General features: G+C 48.2%; 1 protein-coding gene across 1 annotated transcript in view; it reads left to right on the top strand.

Annotated features, from left to right (window-relative positions):
• The window catches only part of PEX14 (peroxisomal biogenesis factor 14), a 197803-nt gene that overhangs the window by 652 nt on the left and 179913 nt on the right, over positions 1-17238 (top strand). Inside the window, exon 2 of the mRNA XM_040326349.1 lies at positions 11301-11348. Coding sequence (XP_040182283.1) covers positions 11301-11348 — 48 coding nt within the window. The remainder of the gene's footprint in view (positions 1-11300; positions 11349-17238) is intronic.

Raw genomic sequence — 17238 nt, 5'->3', positions numbered from 1 at the left:
TCAGTGCTGTGCCCCTTCACTTAGTGCCTCATACCACCTCCTCCTCCTCAGTGCTGTGCCTCATACCTCCTCCTCTTTCTCCTCAGTGCTGTGCCCCTTCACTTAGTGCCTCATACCTCCTCCTCAGTGCTGTGCCCCTTCACTCAGTGCCTCATACCTCCTCCTCAGTGCTGTGCCCCTTCACTCAGTGCCTCATACCTCCTCCTCAGTGCTGTGCCCCTTCACTCAGTGCCTCATACCTCCTCCTCAGTGCTGTGCCCCTTCACTCAGTGCCTCATACCTCCTCAGTGCTGTGCCCCTTCACTCAGTGCCTCATACCTCCTCCTCCTCAGTGCTGTGGCCCTTCACCCAGTGCCTCATACCTCCTCCTCCTCAGTGCTGTGGCCCTTCACCCAGTGCCTCATACCTCCTTAGTGCTGTGCCCCTTCACTCAGTGCCTCATACCTCCTCCTCAGTGCTGTGCCCCTTCACCCAGTGCCTCATACCTCCTCCTCAGTGCTGTGTCCCTTCACCCAGTGCCTCATACCTCCTCCTCCTCAGTGCTGTGCCCCTTCACTCAGTGCCTCATACCTCCTCCTCCTCAGTGCTGTGCCCCTTCACTCAGTGCCTCATACCTCCTCCTCCTCAGTGCTGTGCCCCTTCACCCAGTGCCTCATACCTCCTCCTCCTCCTCATTGCTGTGCCCCTTCACCCAGTGCCTCATACCTCCTCCTCCTCAGTGCTGTGCCCCTTCACTCAGTGCCTCATACCTCCTCCTCCTCAGTGCTGTGCCCCTTCACCCAGTGCCTCATACCACCTCCTCAGTGCTGTGCCCCTTCACCCAGTGCCTCATACCACCTCCTCAGTGCTGTGCCCCTTCACCCAGTGCCTCATACCTCCTCCTCAGTGCTGTGCCCCTTCACCCAGTGCCTCATACCACCTCCTCCTCCTCAGTGCTGTGCCCCTTCACCCAGTGCCTCATACCACCTCCTCCTCAGTACTGTGCCCCTTCACCCAGTGCCTCATACCTCCTCCTCAGTGCTGTGCCCCTTCACCCAGTGCCTCATACCTCCTCCTCCTCCTCAGTGCTGTGCCCCTTCACCCAGTGCCTCATACCACCTCCTCCTCAGTACTGTGCCCCTTCACCCAGTGCCTCATACCACCTCCTCAGTGCTGTGCCCCTTCACTCAGTGCCTCATACCACCTCCTCAGTGCTGTGCCCCTTCACTCAGTGCCTCATACCTCCTCCTCAGTGCTGTGCCCCTTCACCCAGTGCCTCATACCTCCTCCTCCTCAGTGCTGTGTCCCTTCACCCAGTGCCTCATACCTCCTCCTCCTCAGTGCTGTGCCCCTTCACTCAGTGCCTCATACCTCCTCCTCCTCAGTGCTGTGCCCCTTCACTCAGTGCCTCATACCTCCTCCTCCTCAGTGCTGTGCCCCTTCACCCAGTGCCTCATACCTCCTCCTCCTCCTCATTGCTGTGCCCCTTCACCCAGTGCCTCATACCTCCTCCTCCTCAGTGCTGTGCCCCTTCACTCAGTGCCTCATACCTCCTCCTCCTCAGTGCTGTGCCCCTTCACCCAGTGCCTCATACCTCCTCCTCAGTGCTGTGCCCCTTCACCCAGTGCCTCATACCTCCTCCTCAGTGCTGTGCCCCTTCACCCAGTGCCTCATACCTCCTCCTCAGTGCTGTGCCCCTTCACCCAGTGCCTCATACCTCCTCCTCCTCCTCAGTGCTGTGCCCCTTCACCCAGTGCCTCATACCTCCTCCTCAGTGCTGTGCCCCTTCACCCAGTGCCTCATACCACCTCCTCAGTGCTGTGCCCCTTCACTCAGTGCCTCATACCACCTCCTCAGTGCTGTGCCCCTTCACTCAGTGCCTCATACCTCCTCCTCAGTGCTGTGCCCCTTCACCCAGTGCCTCATACCTCCTCAGTGCTTTGCCCCTTCACCCAGTGCCTCATACCTCCTCCTCAGTGCTGTGCCCCTTCACCCAGTGCCTCATACCTCCTCCTCAGTGCTGTGCCCCTTCACTCAGTGCCTCATACCACCTCCTCAGTGCTGTGCCCCTTCACTCAGTGCCTCATACCTCCTCCTCAGTGCTGTGCCCCTTCACCCAGTGCCTCATACCTCCTCCTCCTCAGTGCTGTGTCCCTTCACCCAGTGCCTCATACCACCTCCTCAGTGCTGTGCCCCTTCACCCAGTGCCTCATACCTCCTCCTCCTCAGTGCTGTGCCCCTTCACTCAGTGCCTCATACCTCCTCCTCCTCAGTGCTGTGCCCCTTCACTCAGTGCCTCATACCTCCTCCTCCTCAGTGCTGTGCCCCTTCACCCAGTGCCTCATACCTCCTCCTCCTCCTCATTGCTGTGCCCCTTCACCCAGTGCCTCATACCTCCTCCTCCTCAGTGCTGTGCCCCTTCACTCAGTGCCTCATACCTCCTCCTCCTCAGTGCTGTGCCCCTTCACCCAGTGCCTCATACCTCCTCAGTGCTGTGCCCCTTCACTCAGTGCCTCATACCACCTCCTCAGTGCTGTGCCCCTTCACTCAGTGCCTCATACCTCCTCCTCAGTGCTGTGCCCCTTCACCCAGTGCCTCATACCTCCTCAGTGCTGTGCCCCTTCACCTAGTGCCTCATACCTCCTCCTCAGTGCTGTGCCCCTTCACTCAGTGCCTCATACCTCCTCCTCCTCAGTGCTGTGCCCCTTCACCCAGTGCCTCATACCTCCTCAGTGCTGTGCCCCTTCACCTAGTGCCTCATACCAGTAAGCCGGTCAGTCTGGAGGAGTAGGTGTTCGTAGTCAGGCTGGATTTGCATGCAGACCAACATGGGTGACATCGGTATCCTCTGCAGAACCTCACTGAGTGAAGGAAAGGGGGTGGGCCAGGGACAGTGAGGCGGGGGGGGGGGGAGGAAAGTGCTAGAGCATGGGTCTTCAAACTATGACCCTCCAGGTGTTCAGGAACTACAATTCCCATCATGCCTAGTCATGTGTGTGAATGTCAGAGTGTTACAATGCCTCGTGGGATGTGTAGTTCTACAACAGCTGGAGGGCCGTGGTTTGAAGATCCCTGAACTACATAATGCTGGACGTCTTCCATGTAAGAAATGAGGCAGCTTCTATCTGACTTGCTGCAGCTTTCTATTGTGAGAAGCTCACAGTGTGCAGTGAAATCGGAGTAAGCCTGTTCAGTACAGGAGAGGAGCGGGTACAAGACTGAAGGGAAGGCCGGAGGTCGGCCATGTTTTTGGTGGGTCCTCCGCCTTTCCTCCAGTGCTCTCCATTGTTATCTGTGACCTTTGCTCTCAGGGTGGAATCTGCCTGTATTGTGTCCTCCCGAGTTATACATTTACTCTGCTGGGCGGGAATTCCCTTCTGTTTTGCAGACGTTTTATATAAAATGTTCTTCCACCTTTCTGTGAATCTCATATCATCGGGGTGGGGGGATGGGAGAACAATCCGCTTTGTATTCTTCAATGGCTGGTTGGTCCAGTTTTGTTAGTAGAGGGCTCTCGGAAGTATTTGCTAATTGGTTGTCACTGGTAGTCGGAGTGATATGTTCTGTCCATTTACCATCATATACAGTGCATCCGGAAAGTACTCGCAGCACTTCACTTTTTCCACATTTTTGTTTTGTTGCAGCCTTATTCCCAAATGGATTACATTCATTATTTTACTCAAAATTCTACAAACGATCCCCCATAATGACAATGTGAAAAGTTTGTTTAGAAATCTTTGTACGTTTATTAACCACTTAAGGACCGCCTCCTGCACATATATACGTCGGCAGAATGGCACGGCTGGGGACAAGCACGTACAGGTAGGTGCTGTGCTATTGTCCAGCCGTGGGTCGCGGGCGCGCGGTCCGAAGCTCCGGGACCCCAATCGCCGCTGGAGACCCGCAATCGCTCCCCGGAGCTGAAGAACGGGGAGAGCCATATGTAAACACGGCTTCCCCGTTCTTCACTGTGGCGGCGTCATCGATCGTGTGTTCCCTTTTATAGGGACGCACAATCAATGACGTCAGACCTACAGCCACACCCCCCTACAGTTGTAAACACACTTTAGGTCACACATAACCTCATCAGCGCCCCCCTGTGGTTAACTCCCAAACTGCAATTGTCATTTTCACAATAAACAATGCATTTTAAATGCATTTTTTGCTGTGAAAATGACGATGGTCCCAAAAATGTGTCAAAAATGTTCGAAGTGTCCGCCATAATGTAGCAGTCACGAAAAAAATCACTGATCGCCGCCATTAGTAGTGAAAAAAAAATGCAATAAAACTATCCCCTATTTTGTAAACACTATAAATGTTGCACAAACCAACCGATAAACGTTTTTTTTGTGATTTTTTTTATTTTTTTTTTGTTTTACCAAAAGTAGGTAGAAGAATACGTATCGGCCTAAACTGAGGAAACATTTTTTTTTTAATATGTTTTTGGGGGATATTTATAATAGCAAAAAGTAAAAAATATTGCTTTTGTTTTCAAAATTGTCGCTCTATTTTTGTTTATAGCGCAAAAAATAAAAACCGCAGAGGTGATCAAATACCACCAAAAGAAAGCTCTATTTGTGGGAAAAAGTACGCCAATTTTGTTTGGGAGCCACGTCGCACGACCGCGCAATTGTCAGTTAAAGCGACGCAGTGCCGAATTGCAAAAAGGGGCAAGGTCCTTTTAGCTGCATTTTGGTCCGGGTCTTAAGTGGTTAAAAATAAAAAAATCCCATGTATATGTGTGTTCACAGCCTTTGCCATGACCCTCCAAACTGAGTTCAGGTGGATCCTGTTTCTCTGATCATCCTTGAGGCCGGGTTCACACTGGTATTACAAACGCGCCGACATTGGAAACTCATGTCACGCGATGTGTGAGAATCAATGTTTCCCTATGAGAGCCGTCTTATCTGGTCCGACACAAGTCGCTCCCACTTTAAAAATGCTCCCTGCACTACTTTGGTCCGACTTTGATCCTACTTCAGCCCATTGAATATCATTGAAGTCGGAACGCTGTCTTGCATGCTCCGACTTGGGCATGCGACTTGTGCTCTGCTGATCTTGAGGGGGAACTCCACGCCAAATAAAAATAAAAAAACGGCACGGATATGGAATTTAAGGGGAACCCCCTACGCTGGAAAAAACGGCGTGGGGGTTCCCCCCAAAATTCACACCAGACCCTTATCCGGACACGCAGCCTGGCCGGTCAGGAAAGGGGGTGGGGACAAGTGAGCACCCCCCCCCCTCTGAACCGTACCAGGCTGCATGCCCTCAACATGGGGGGTGGGTGCTTTGGGGCGGGGCACCCTGTTGGCCCCCCCCACCCCAAAGCACCTCATCTCCATGTTGATGAGGACAAGGGCCTCTTCCTGTCAACCCTGGCAGTTGGTTGTCGGGGTCTGCGGGGGGCTTATCGTAATCGGGGAGCCACCTTTAATAATGGGGCCCCCAGATCCCAGCCCCCCATCCTATGTGAATGAGTAGAATGAAGGCAGAAGGCACCAGAGAGCGGGAGAAGAGGCCAGGGAGCTCGGAGAAGTCGGAAGAAGACCCCTGGAGCTGCCTAATAAATTACTTTAAAAACCTGTGTAGTGTGTGTGTGTGTGTGTGTGTGTGTGTGTTTTTTCTTGACACTTTTTTTTCCTCCTCCAGGTGAATGGTTAGGGGTACGATGGTACCCCATACTCATTTACATAGGGTGGAGGGCCAGGATCTGGGGGCCCCCTTATTAAAGGGGGCTCCTGGATTCCGATAAGCCCGCAGACCCTGACAACCAACAGCCAGGGTTGTCAGGAAGAGGCCCTTGTCCTCATCAACATGGGGACAAAGTGCTTTGAGGGCATGTGGCCTGGTACGGTTCAGAAGTTGGGGGGGCGCTCATTCGTCCCCACGCCCTTTCCTGACCGGCCAGGCTGCCTGCTCGGATAAGGGTCTGGCGTAGGGGGTTCCCCTTTAAATCCATACCAGACCGAATGGCCTGGTATGCTCTTGGAGGGGGAAACCCATGCTGTTTTTTTATTTAAAGTTTGGCGTTGAGTTCCCCCTCAAGATTCATACCAAACACAGTGCCTGGTATTGGCGGGATCCAAGTCAGATCCCCGTTCACTGAACGTCAGACGCATGTCGCCTTCAAGCTGTCTTATCTTGCCAGTGTGAAACCAGCTTGAGAAATTTCTACAACTTGATTGGACATGATTTGGAAAGGCACACACCTGTCTATAGAAGGTCCCACAGCTAACGGTGCATGTCGGAGCACAAACCAAGCCATGAAGTCCAAGGAATTGTCTGTAGATCTCGGAGACAGGATTGTATTGAGGCACAGATCTGGGGAAGGGTACAGAAACATTTCTGCAGCATTGAAGGTCCCAATGAGCACATTGGTCTCCATCATCTGTAAATAGAAGGTTTGGAACCACCAGGACTCTTCCTAGAGTCGGCCGCCTGACCAAACTAAGCGATTGGGGAGAAGGGCTTTAATCAGGGAGGTGACCAAGAACCCGATGGTCACTCTGACAGAGTTCCAGTGTTTTCTCTGTGGAGAGAAGAGAACCTTCCAGAAGAACAACCATCTCTGCAGGACTCCACCAAGGTCTGTATGGTAGAGTGGTCAGACAGAAGCCACTTCTAAGTAAAAGGTACCTGAAGGACTCTCAGGCCATGAGAAACAAAATCCTCTGGTCTGATGAAACAAAGATTAAACTCTTTGGTCTGAATAGTAAGCGTCATGTCTGGAGGAAACCAGGCACCGCTCATCACCTGGCCAATACCATACCTACAGTGAAGCATGGTGGTGGCAGCATCATGCTATGGGAATGTTTTTCAGCGGCAGGAACTGGAAGACTAGTCAGGATCGAGGGAAAGAAGAATGCGGCAATGTACAGAGACATCCTTGATAATAACCTTCTCCAGAGCACTCTGGTCCTCAGACTGGGGCGAAGATTCATCTTCCAACAGGACAATGACCCTAAGCACACAGCCAAGATAACAAAGGAGTGACTACGGGATGACTCTGCGAATGTCCTTGAGTAGCCCAGCCAGAGCCCGGACTTGAACCCGAATTGAACATCTCTGGAGAGATCTGAAAATGGCTGTGCACCGACGCTCCCCATCCAACCTGATGGAGCTTGATAGATCCTGCAAAGAAGAATGGGAGAAACTGCCCAAAAATACGTGTGCCAAGCTTGTAGCCTCATACTCAGAAAGACTTGAGGCTGTAATTTGGTGCCAAATGGGCTTCACCAAAGTTTTGAGCCAAGGCTGTGAATACTTATGTACATGGGAATTTTTTATTTTTATAAATAAACAAACTTTTTACATGTTGTCATTATGGATAATTGTTTGTAGAATTTTTGAGGAAAATAATGAATTTAATCCATTTTGGAATAAGGCTGTAACATAACATAAAATGTGGAGAAAGTGGAGCGCTGTGAATACTTTCCGGAATGCACTGTAGCTTAGATTAAAGGATTTTTTTTTTTTTAGCTAAATAGCTTCCTTTACCTTACTGCAGTCCTGGTTTCATGTCCTCATTGTTCGTTTTTGCTTTGATGTTGCTGCAATTCCTCTCTGTTTTGGACACTTCCTGGTTGTCTGTTTCCTGCTCACCACAGTACTGGGAGATTTCTCACTGTGGTGATTAATCAAGGAGGTGTGATTAAAACCCCTCAGCACCAATCCAGTTTCGTTTGGCAAAACCTTCACTGCCCTCTATTGGCTCTCTGGCTCTGTACATCAGAGAACCAGGAAACAACAGCAAAAACAAAACTAAACTGTAGGTACATTATATGCGTGTTTTTTTTAATCTATTTTTAATCATTTTTAACCACTTACCCCCCGGACCATATTGCTGCCCAAAGACCAGAGTACTTTTTGCGATTCGGGACTGCGTCGCTTTAACAGACAATTGTGCGGTCGTGCGACGTGGCTCCCAAACAAAATTGGCGTCCTTTTTTTCCCACAAATAGAGCTTACTTTTGGTGGTATTTGATCACCTCTGTGGTTTTTAGTTTTTGCGCTATAAACAAAAATAGAGCGCCAATTTTGAAAAAAATGAATATTTTTTACATTTTGCTATAATAAATATCCCCCAAAAATATATAAAAAAACATTTTTTTCCTCAGTTTAGGCCGATACGTTTTCTTCTACATATTTTTGGTAAAAAAAAATCGCAATAAGCGTTTATTGATTGGTTTGCGCAAAACTTATAGCGTTTTTTTTTTTTTACTACTCAGCGATTTTTTTCGGTATTGCGACATTATGGCGGACACTTCGGACACTTTTGACACATTTTTGGGATCATTGGCATTTTTATAGCGATCAGTGCTATAAAAATGCATTGGATTACTATAAAAATGCCACTGGCAGTGAAGGGGTTAAGTATGCCTGGGTGTGTTCTAACTGTGGGGGGGGGGGGGGGTGGCCTCACTAGGGGAAACACTGATCTTCGGTTCATACATTGTATGAACCGAAGATCAGCATTTCCCCTGCTGACAGGACCGGGAGCTGAAACGAGCGATCGCGTGTGCCCGGCGGCGATCGCGCCCGCCGGGCACACGCACGGGAGTCGGGGGCGAGCGGGGGGGCGCGCGCCACTAGTAGCGGCTGGAAGAGAGGACATCATATTACGTGCTCTCGCCCAGCAGAGCCACCTTGTGGATGTATAACGACGGTGCGCGGTCGGCAAGTGGTTAAAGGGAATCAGTTAACTATTATGTATCTATACTCTGTAAACAGTCATTTCAGCTTAACATTTATTTTTCCTTTAGTGACCCTTTAATGTATATCACTTGGCCCTTTGTAACGATCCACAACCCATTCCTCATTGGTCACAAATATCCTGTAAAAGCAAAACCTATGATCCTGTACTGGATATCCTTATGTCTTTGCTTGGTGTGTGCTGAACCCACGGGTAGATAAAGTCAGGCTTAAAAGTGAAGTATGGGATATATATATATATATATATATATATATATATATATATATATATATAATTTACACTGTTGAGCAATAGTTTTAGCTGTCATGAATAGCTTTTCACTTTCATTGATGACAGCTTGCTTACTATTGTGATGTGGTGATTGGCTACAGCTAATCACATGGTACAGGGTGCCGGGTACCATATGATAGCTGTGGGCCAATCACAATAGTAAGCAAGCAATCGTGAATAGAAGCCAATCATGAGTTTTGCTTGCATATTATCATGTGATTGCTATGATTGGTCATAGCGATCACATGATACCAGCGGCTGGGTACCGAGCACCATGGTTTATGGGTTCACTGCCTCCTGCTTGCACTGTGGCTGGGTGGCAAGTGGTTAAAGAGTAACTCCACTTTTGTTGAGGGGGGAAAAAAACAAAACAATCCGCACTAGGTGATCTATGTACATTGCATAGATTTTAAAGTGGAACTTCACTCTCTCAATCAACATTGATTATTTTTAATCCTCATGCTGCTAGCATTGGTAAATAGATAGGAAAGTATATCCTATTTACTTGTTATATAGTGTGGTGTGTGTTTTTTTTAATCTTTAGTTACTTCCTGGTTTCTTGCCTATGCATGTGATGTCATACATCCCAGGAGTCTTCAGGAGGAGAGGAGGAGGAGGAGGGGTTCTATTAGCTAAGCACACTCTCCTGCATGCATGCTTGAGCTACATGAATCGTCTGCCCTTACTCAATATGACCACGGCCAAAAATACTAGGGGGGTGTTTTTCAAAGTGATCTCTCAACAGTAAAGGATGGAGATATGGATGGATGGATGGGGGAGTTTGCTTTGGATATTTAACCACTTCCCGACGGCCGTACGACTATATACGGCCGCAGGGTGGTTCTACTTCTCTAGGGCGCCGTGTTTTCACGTCCGCCCCTTTCCGCGTTCCCCGCGCGCGCAGCGGGGAACTTCTGTGCTGGCCGTGTCCCTTGCACACAGCTAATCACAGATCGCCGTGAATGGCCAATCGGAGTGGCCGTTTGGTAGGCGATCTGTGCGGCCAATGAGAGATGATCTCATATGTTTACATATGAGATCATTTCTCATTGCCGGCTCTCACAGACAGCGGTGCTGTCAGGGAGAGAGGAGACGGATCTGTGTCTCTTGTACATAGAGACACAGATCGGTCACCTCCCCCAGTCACCCCCCCTTCCCCCACAGTTAGAACACTATATAGGAAATACATTTAACCCCTTCCTCACCCCCCTAGTGTTAACCCCTTCCCTGCCAGTCACATTTATACAGTAATTAGTGCATATTTATAGCACTGATCGCAGTATAAATGTGAATGGTGCCAAAAATGTGTCAAAAGTGTCCGATGTGTCCGCCATAATGTCGCAGTCGCAATAAAAATCGCAGATCGCCGCCATTACTAGTAAAAAAAAAAAAAAATAATAAAAAATAATAATTCTGTCCCTTATTTTGTAGGCGCTATAACTTTTGCGCAAACCAGTCGCTTACTGCGATTTTTTTTATTTTTTTAATAAAAATATGTAGAATACGTATCGGCCTAAACTGAGGATAAAAACAAAAAATAATTGAGCTATTTATTATAGCAACAAGTAAAAAATATATTTTTTTTTCCAAAATTGTCGCTCTATTTTTGTTTATAGCGCAAAAAATAAAAACCGCAGAGGTGATCAAATACCACCAAAAGAAAGCTCTATTTGTGGGAAAAAAAGGACACCAATTTTGTTAGGGAGCCACGTCGCATGACCGCGCAATTGTCAGTTAAAGCGACGCAGTGCCGAATCGCAAAAAGTCCTCTGGGCAGGAAGGGGGTTTAAGTGCCCAGTAAGGAAGTGGTTAAAATGAGTTAAACATTTTTTGGGGTTTGTGCTGCTCCAATACAGAAGATCTACTTTAACATACTTTGTAGCAGATCCCTTCCTGTTTCTGCTCTGAATGAATAGCTATTTGTTTCCCCATGTTCTTTGCAGACTGATTCTGAATGGGAGAGTCTACTTCATTATAAGCACCTGGTACTCTCTCGGTGTTCTGATGTGAAAAGCTGCAGTGTCTGCAGCCGCGGATCCGGATAATATCTCACTACCTGCGATTAGCGATGTGCAGACTTCCTGGTGGGCTCTGCACATGCTAGTTGCCAACGTGCCGGAGCTCATCCTTACTCGGCATCACATGTAGGCCTTAGCAAGGTGGTCAGTATGCATATGCAGCCTGCCTAGGAACGCCCACTACTCCAGACTTCACATATACTAGAAGCCTATTCTCCATATTTCTGGGTCTTCCAGCTGCATTAGAGCAATCTTCTGGGACATTTACCAATCTGATTATATGTCTAGGGACTAATTTCTCTCCTCCTTCCTTTTTTTAGAGTGGTCCCTCCCTGAATAACGAGACCCGGGTTCCCCGAGAGCAATTGGTGAGTCCCAGGCAACTTCCTGTCCATTTTTCAGCATAACCGTAAAATAATTTTATTTTTCCAACCGTTTTCTTTGTGGTATAGATAGAGCTTTCGTATTGTGTTCCTTGTATGCATTATGCAAATTTCTTATTAAATTTTTTTTTTTTTTTTTTAGCTGTACCTTCAACTATCTAGTACAAGAATCTGCATGACTGCATACAAATGGAAAGTGCTTAGGTGTGACCTAATTTTTATATGGTTTTGGTAAATCTAAAGGAACTGGCCAGCCTTAAGCCTCATACACACGATCGGATTTTAACATACATGCTAACCATGGCACAACATTAGCAGACTTTGCCCAAAGGGTGGCGCCAAAGAGCTTAAAAACCTTGTAGTTTCGTATTTGTTGGCTGACAACGTTTTGCCGTTTGTATGCAGAACAAGTTCACGGCCAACGCCCTTCGGACAAAATTTCACAGCTTTGTCCGATGGAAATCCGATCGTGTGTATGAGGCTTAAGGCCCCTTTCAGACGGAGCGGATTCTGTTGTGATCAGCTCATAGTTCCCCTGCCGATCAGAGCGGAGTGGGCGGATGACGGGTCCGTGACCGCTTGGTATCTGTGAGCAGACACAGACAGAGCCTGCACTGCTGTATGGGTAACTGGGAGTATACAGACACAGATGGAGCCTGCACTTCTGTATGGGTGACTGGGAGTAAACAGACACAGACGGAGCCTGCACTGCTGTATGGGTGACTGGGAGTAAACAGACGGAGCCTGCACTGCTGTATGGGTGACTGGGAGTAAACAGACACAGACGGAGCCTGCACTGCTGTATGGGTGACTGGGAGTATACAGATACAGATGGAGCCTGCACTGCTGTATGGGTGACTGGGAGTATACAGACGGAGCCTGCACTGCTGTATGGGTGACTGGGAGTATACAGACACAGACGGAGCCTGCACTGCTGTATGGGTAACTGGGAGTATACAGACACAGACGGAGCCTGCACTGCTGTATGGGTAACTGGGAGTATACAGACACAGATGGAGCCTGCACTGCTGTATGGGTGACTGGGAGTAAACAGACGGAGCCTGCACTGCTGTATGGGTGACTGGGAGTAAACAGACACAGACGGAGCCTGCACTGCTGTATGGGTGACTGGGAGTAAACAGACGGAGCCTGCACTGCTGTATGGGTGACTGGGAGTAAACAGACACAGACGGAGCCTGCACTGCTGTATGGGTGACTGGGAGTAAACAGACACAGACGGAGCCTGCACTGCTGTATGGGTGACTGGGAGTAAACAGACGGAGCCTGCAGTGCTGTATGGGTGACTGGGAGTATACAGATACAGATGGAGCCTGCACTGCTGTATGGGTGACTGGGAGTATACAGACACAGACGGAGCCTGCACTGCTGTATGGGTGACTGGGAGTAAACAGACGGAGCCTGCACTGCTGTATGGGTGACTGGGAGTAAACAGACACAGACGGAGCCTGCACTGCTGTATGGGTGACTGGGAGTAAACAGACACAGACGGAGCCTGCACTGCTGTATGGGTGACTGGGAGTAAACAGACGGAGCCTGCACTGCTGTATGGGTGACTGGGAGTAAACAGACACAGACGGAGCCTGCACTGCTGTATGGGTGACTGGGAGTATACAGACACAGATGGAGCCTGCACTGCTGTATGGGTGACTGGGAGTAAACAGACACAGACGGAGCCTGCACTGCTGTATGGGTGACTGGGAGTATACAGATACAGATGGAGCCTGCACTGCTGTATGGGTGACTGGGAGTATACAGACACAGACGGAGCCTGCACTGCTGTATGGGTGACTGGGAGTATACAGATACAGACGGAGCCTGCACTGCTGTATGGGTGACTGGGAGTATACAGACACAGATGGAGCCTGCACTGCTGTATGGGTGACTGGGAGTAAACAGACGGAGCCTGCACTGTTGTATGGGTGACTGGGAGTATACAGACACAGACAGAGCCTGCACTGCTGTATGGGTGACTGGGAGTATACAGACACAGATGGAGCCTGCACTGCTGTATGGGTGACTGGGAGTATACAGACACAGACGGAGCCTGCACTGTTGTATGGGTGACTGGGAGTATACAGACACAGACGGAGCCTGCACTGTTGTATGGGTGACTGGGAGTATACAGACACAGACGGAGCCTGCACTGCTGTATGGGTGACTGGGAGTAAACGGACATGGCTGTCTGCTTACAGTCCGCTGTCCTCTGATCTGATCCACCTGAATGGAATGGGACTTTTTTTTTTTTTTGTGGACCGGATTGGACATGGAGGTAGGCGGGTATAAATGGACTCAAGTCTGTTTACACCCACCTGTTTGTAGGAGTGCATTGACCTTCCTATCTGATCCTTCTGAAAAGCTTTGTTAGTGGATAGAGTGTATGATAAAAGATCAAAGCCTGAAGCTGGTCATACACCAGTAGAATTTCGTTCAACTTTTTTCATTGTAAGAACACGTGTTTATTTTTCTAATCATTAGTGACAAGGTGACAAGACAAATCTTGAAGGAGCACAATGGAAATTTGTTCTTGAATGTTCAAATTTCCTCCATTCATTCCAAAATGTTATGTTAAAAGCGAAAAAAAAAGAAAAAAAAAGCAAATTAAATCTTGAACTACTTTTTGAATGACATTCAAATGCTTTAAGAATTTTGGTACAAAGGTCTGTTCATAATTGTACTACTTTGAGTCCCAGTTCACACTGATGCAGTGCGGGATTCCCATTGGTTCCTGTGCGTTTCTGGCACCGCATCGCAACACAATTGCACTTCATCCATGCGAACCACTGCGGGTGTCAAGGTTAAGTTAACGGCATTCTGAAAATTGTTCGCAAAACGCAGTGTGATTGGCTGAATCGAATGTGTGTGTGTGTGTGTGAACACCTTTTGCGATCCAATTCCAGTGCGGCAACAAAAAAAGGTGCATGTACCTCCTTTTTTTTTTTTTTTTTTTGCAGGTGCGATTTTTTTTTATTATATGTAGAGCTGTGGCCAAAAGTTTTGAGAATATCAAACATTCATTTTCAACAAAGTCTGCTGCTTCAGTGTTTTTAGATCCCTTTTTGTCAGATGTTACTATGGTATACTGAAGTATACTTGCAAGTATTTCATAAGTGTCAAAGGCTTTTATTGACAATTACATGAAGTTTATGCAAAATATCAATATTTGCAGTATGGACCCTTCTTTTTCAAGGCCTCTGCGATTCACCCTGGCATGCTGTCAATCATATTCTGGGCCACATCCTGACTGATGGCCGCCCATTCTTGCATAATCAATGCTTGGAGTTTGTGTTTTGTTTTTTTATTTTTTTATTTTAACACCCACTTCTTGAGGATTGACCACAAGTTCTCAATGGGATTAAGGTCCGAGGAGTTTTCTGGCCATGGACGCAAAATGTCATTGTTTTGTTCTTCTAGCCACTTAGTAATTTCTTTTGCCATATGACAAGGTGCTCCATCATGCTGGAAAAGGTATTGTTCATCACCAAACTGTTATAGGATGGTTGGGAGAAGTTGCTCTCGGAGGATGTTTTTGTACCATTCTTTATTCATGGCAGAGTTCTTGGGTAAAATTGTGAGTGGTCCCACTCTCTTGGCTGAGAAGCGACCCCACACACAGCCGGTTTCCTTCTGTGCATGCGTGAATTGCACTGCGCTTTGAGAATGGGCTGCGGGGGGACGGGGTGGGGGTTTAGGGGAGAGAAAGAAAGAGGGGCTCAGTATGCTGCATCCATACCAGGCCCTTTAAGTTATTTTCCATGTTGAGAGCATGAGGCCTGGTTTGGTGCGGGAGGGGAAAGGGGGTCCTCTCTCCACCCCCCTCTTTCCTGGCTGCATGCTTAGATAAGGGTCTGGTATGGGTTTTAGGGGAACCCAAATTTAAAAAAATAGGTGTGGGGGTTCCCCTCAAAATCCATAGCCTACCTGAAAGGGCCTGGTATGAGGTGGGAGGGTACCACAGAAGGCAATGTGCTCAGACAACACACAGGACTTCTTTTTAAATTTGAAGCAAATTTGCACTGCCTCTGCACCGCATATATGTGAATTGTCTCCATAGAAAGGGCTGCTGGTTCACATGTCATGCAAATTGGATGCGGTTCAAAATTCACAAATGTTATTGTATATGTTAACAGAGCCTTTCGCTTTACTGGCGCTTTTAGGGCCTTTCTATTCAAGTCTATGGGGCCGAAAAACGCTTGTAATCTCGCCAAAAAGCAGCTTATATTTTTGCTTTAGGCGATAGAACGCTCATATGTGAACAGGGGCCATTGAAATGAATGGGATTTTACTTTGTTGGGCGTTTTTTGGAGCTTCAGAGCTGAGCGTTTTACAAGCTGAAAAACACTCAGGGGTCCAAAGTCTGCCCTTGCTGGATTGCTTTTGGAGGTGCCATGTAGAGAACTGTCATTTCCATCCTAGCTTCACAACGTAGTCCTGGAACAAGCCCACAGCCTGGGTAATGAGTTCTCGGACTTGCATGTTTGATCCATCTTAATAAATGAGTAGTGAAGCAAGGATGAGTGTGGAAACCCCAGAGCTGCTATCTCCAGAATCCAACAGATAATCCACGTCTGTCCCTCAAGACATCAAAAAAGTGTGGGGTGTATCATCAAAAGAATAAACCTACAATCCGGTATATTACAATCCGAGTTTATTGGCACAACTCAACCAATCATCAGGTTGGTTGTTTTTCCTACACAAAAAACATATGAATGGCTATCAGTCTTGCATGAACAGAGCCCCATAAATACAGACTTAAAGCGGAGCTCCACCCTAAAGTGGAACTCCCGCTGATCGGAACCCCCCCCCCCCCTCCGGTGTCACATTTTGACACCTTTCAGGGGGGAGAGGGGTGCAGATACCCACTTCCGGCCACACAGTCTTGGGCAGACTGCGGGCATGACGTCACCCCCCCCCCCCCCCCGGGGGTTTCCTGGAACTTTCGACTCCCAGTACACAGCGGGAGCCAATCGGCAGGCGTATCGCGGCTCGCGCATGCGCCGTAGGGAACCGGGCAGTGAAGCCGGAGCGCTTCACTTCCTGGTTCCCTCACCGAGGATGGCGGGGCAGCAGAGTGACGAGCGATTGCTCATCCTCTGCTGCGGACGGCGCTGTACTCCAGGACAGGTAAGTGTCCTAATATTAACCACTTAAGGCCCGGACCAATATGCTGCTAAATGCCCAAAGGCGTTTTTACAATTCGGCACTGCGTCGAACAGACGATCAGTGACATGTCACTAGGAAGAACGGAGATTAGTTGCGTTTACACTGACCCTCTCCTCGTTCTTCAGTTCCGTGACCCGATCTCGGGACACCGACGGGCATTGAGTCCGAAGGTCCTGCGGGCACGGTCGCGGAGCTCGTGACCAGGTCGCGAACGCGCCGGCGGCGCGACCATACGGCAGAAAATGAACCACTTAAGCCCCGGACCCCAAGGGGTTTTTACAGTTCGGGACTGCGTCGCTTTAACAGACAATTGCGCGCTTGTGCGACGTGGCTCCCAAACAAAATTGACGTCCTTTTTTCCCCACAAATAGAGCTTTCTTTTGGTGGTATTTGATCACCTCTGCTGTTTTTTTATTTTTTGCGCTATAAACAAAAATAGAGCGACAATTTTGAAAAAAATGTAATATTTTTTGCTGTAATAAATATCCCCCAAAAACATATAAAATGTATTTTTTTCCTCAGTTTAGGCCGATACGTATTCTTCTACCTATTTTTGGTAAAAAAAATCGCAATAAGCGTTTATCGATTTGGTTTGCGCAAAATTTATAGCGTTTACAAAATAGGGGATATTTTTATTGCATTTTTATTAATTATTTTTTTTTACTACTAATGGCGGCGATCAGCGATTTTTTTT

This window comes from Rana temporaria, chromosome 10, assembly GCF_905171775.1.
Source record: "Rana temporaria chromosome 10, aRanTem1.1, whole genome shotgun sequence".
NCBI lineage: Eukaryota > Metazoa > Chordata > Amphibia > Anura > Ranidae > Rana > Rana temporaria.
This window is presented reverse-complemented; position numbering and strand designations above follow the sequence as displayed.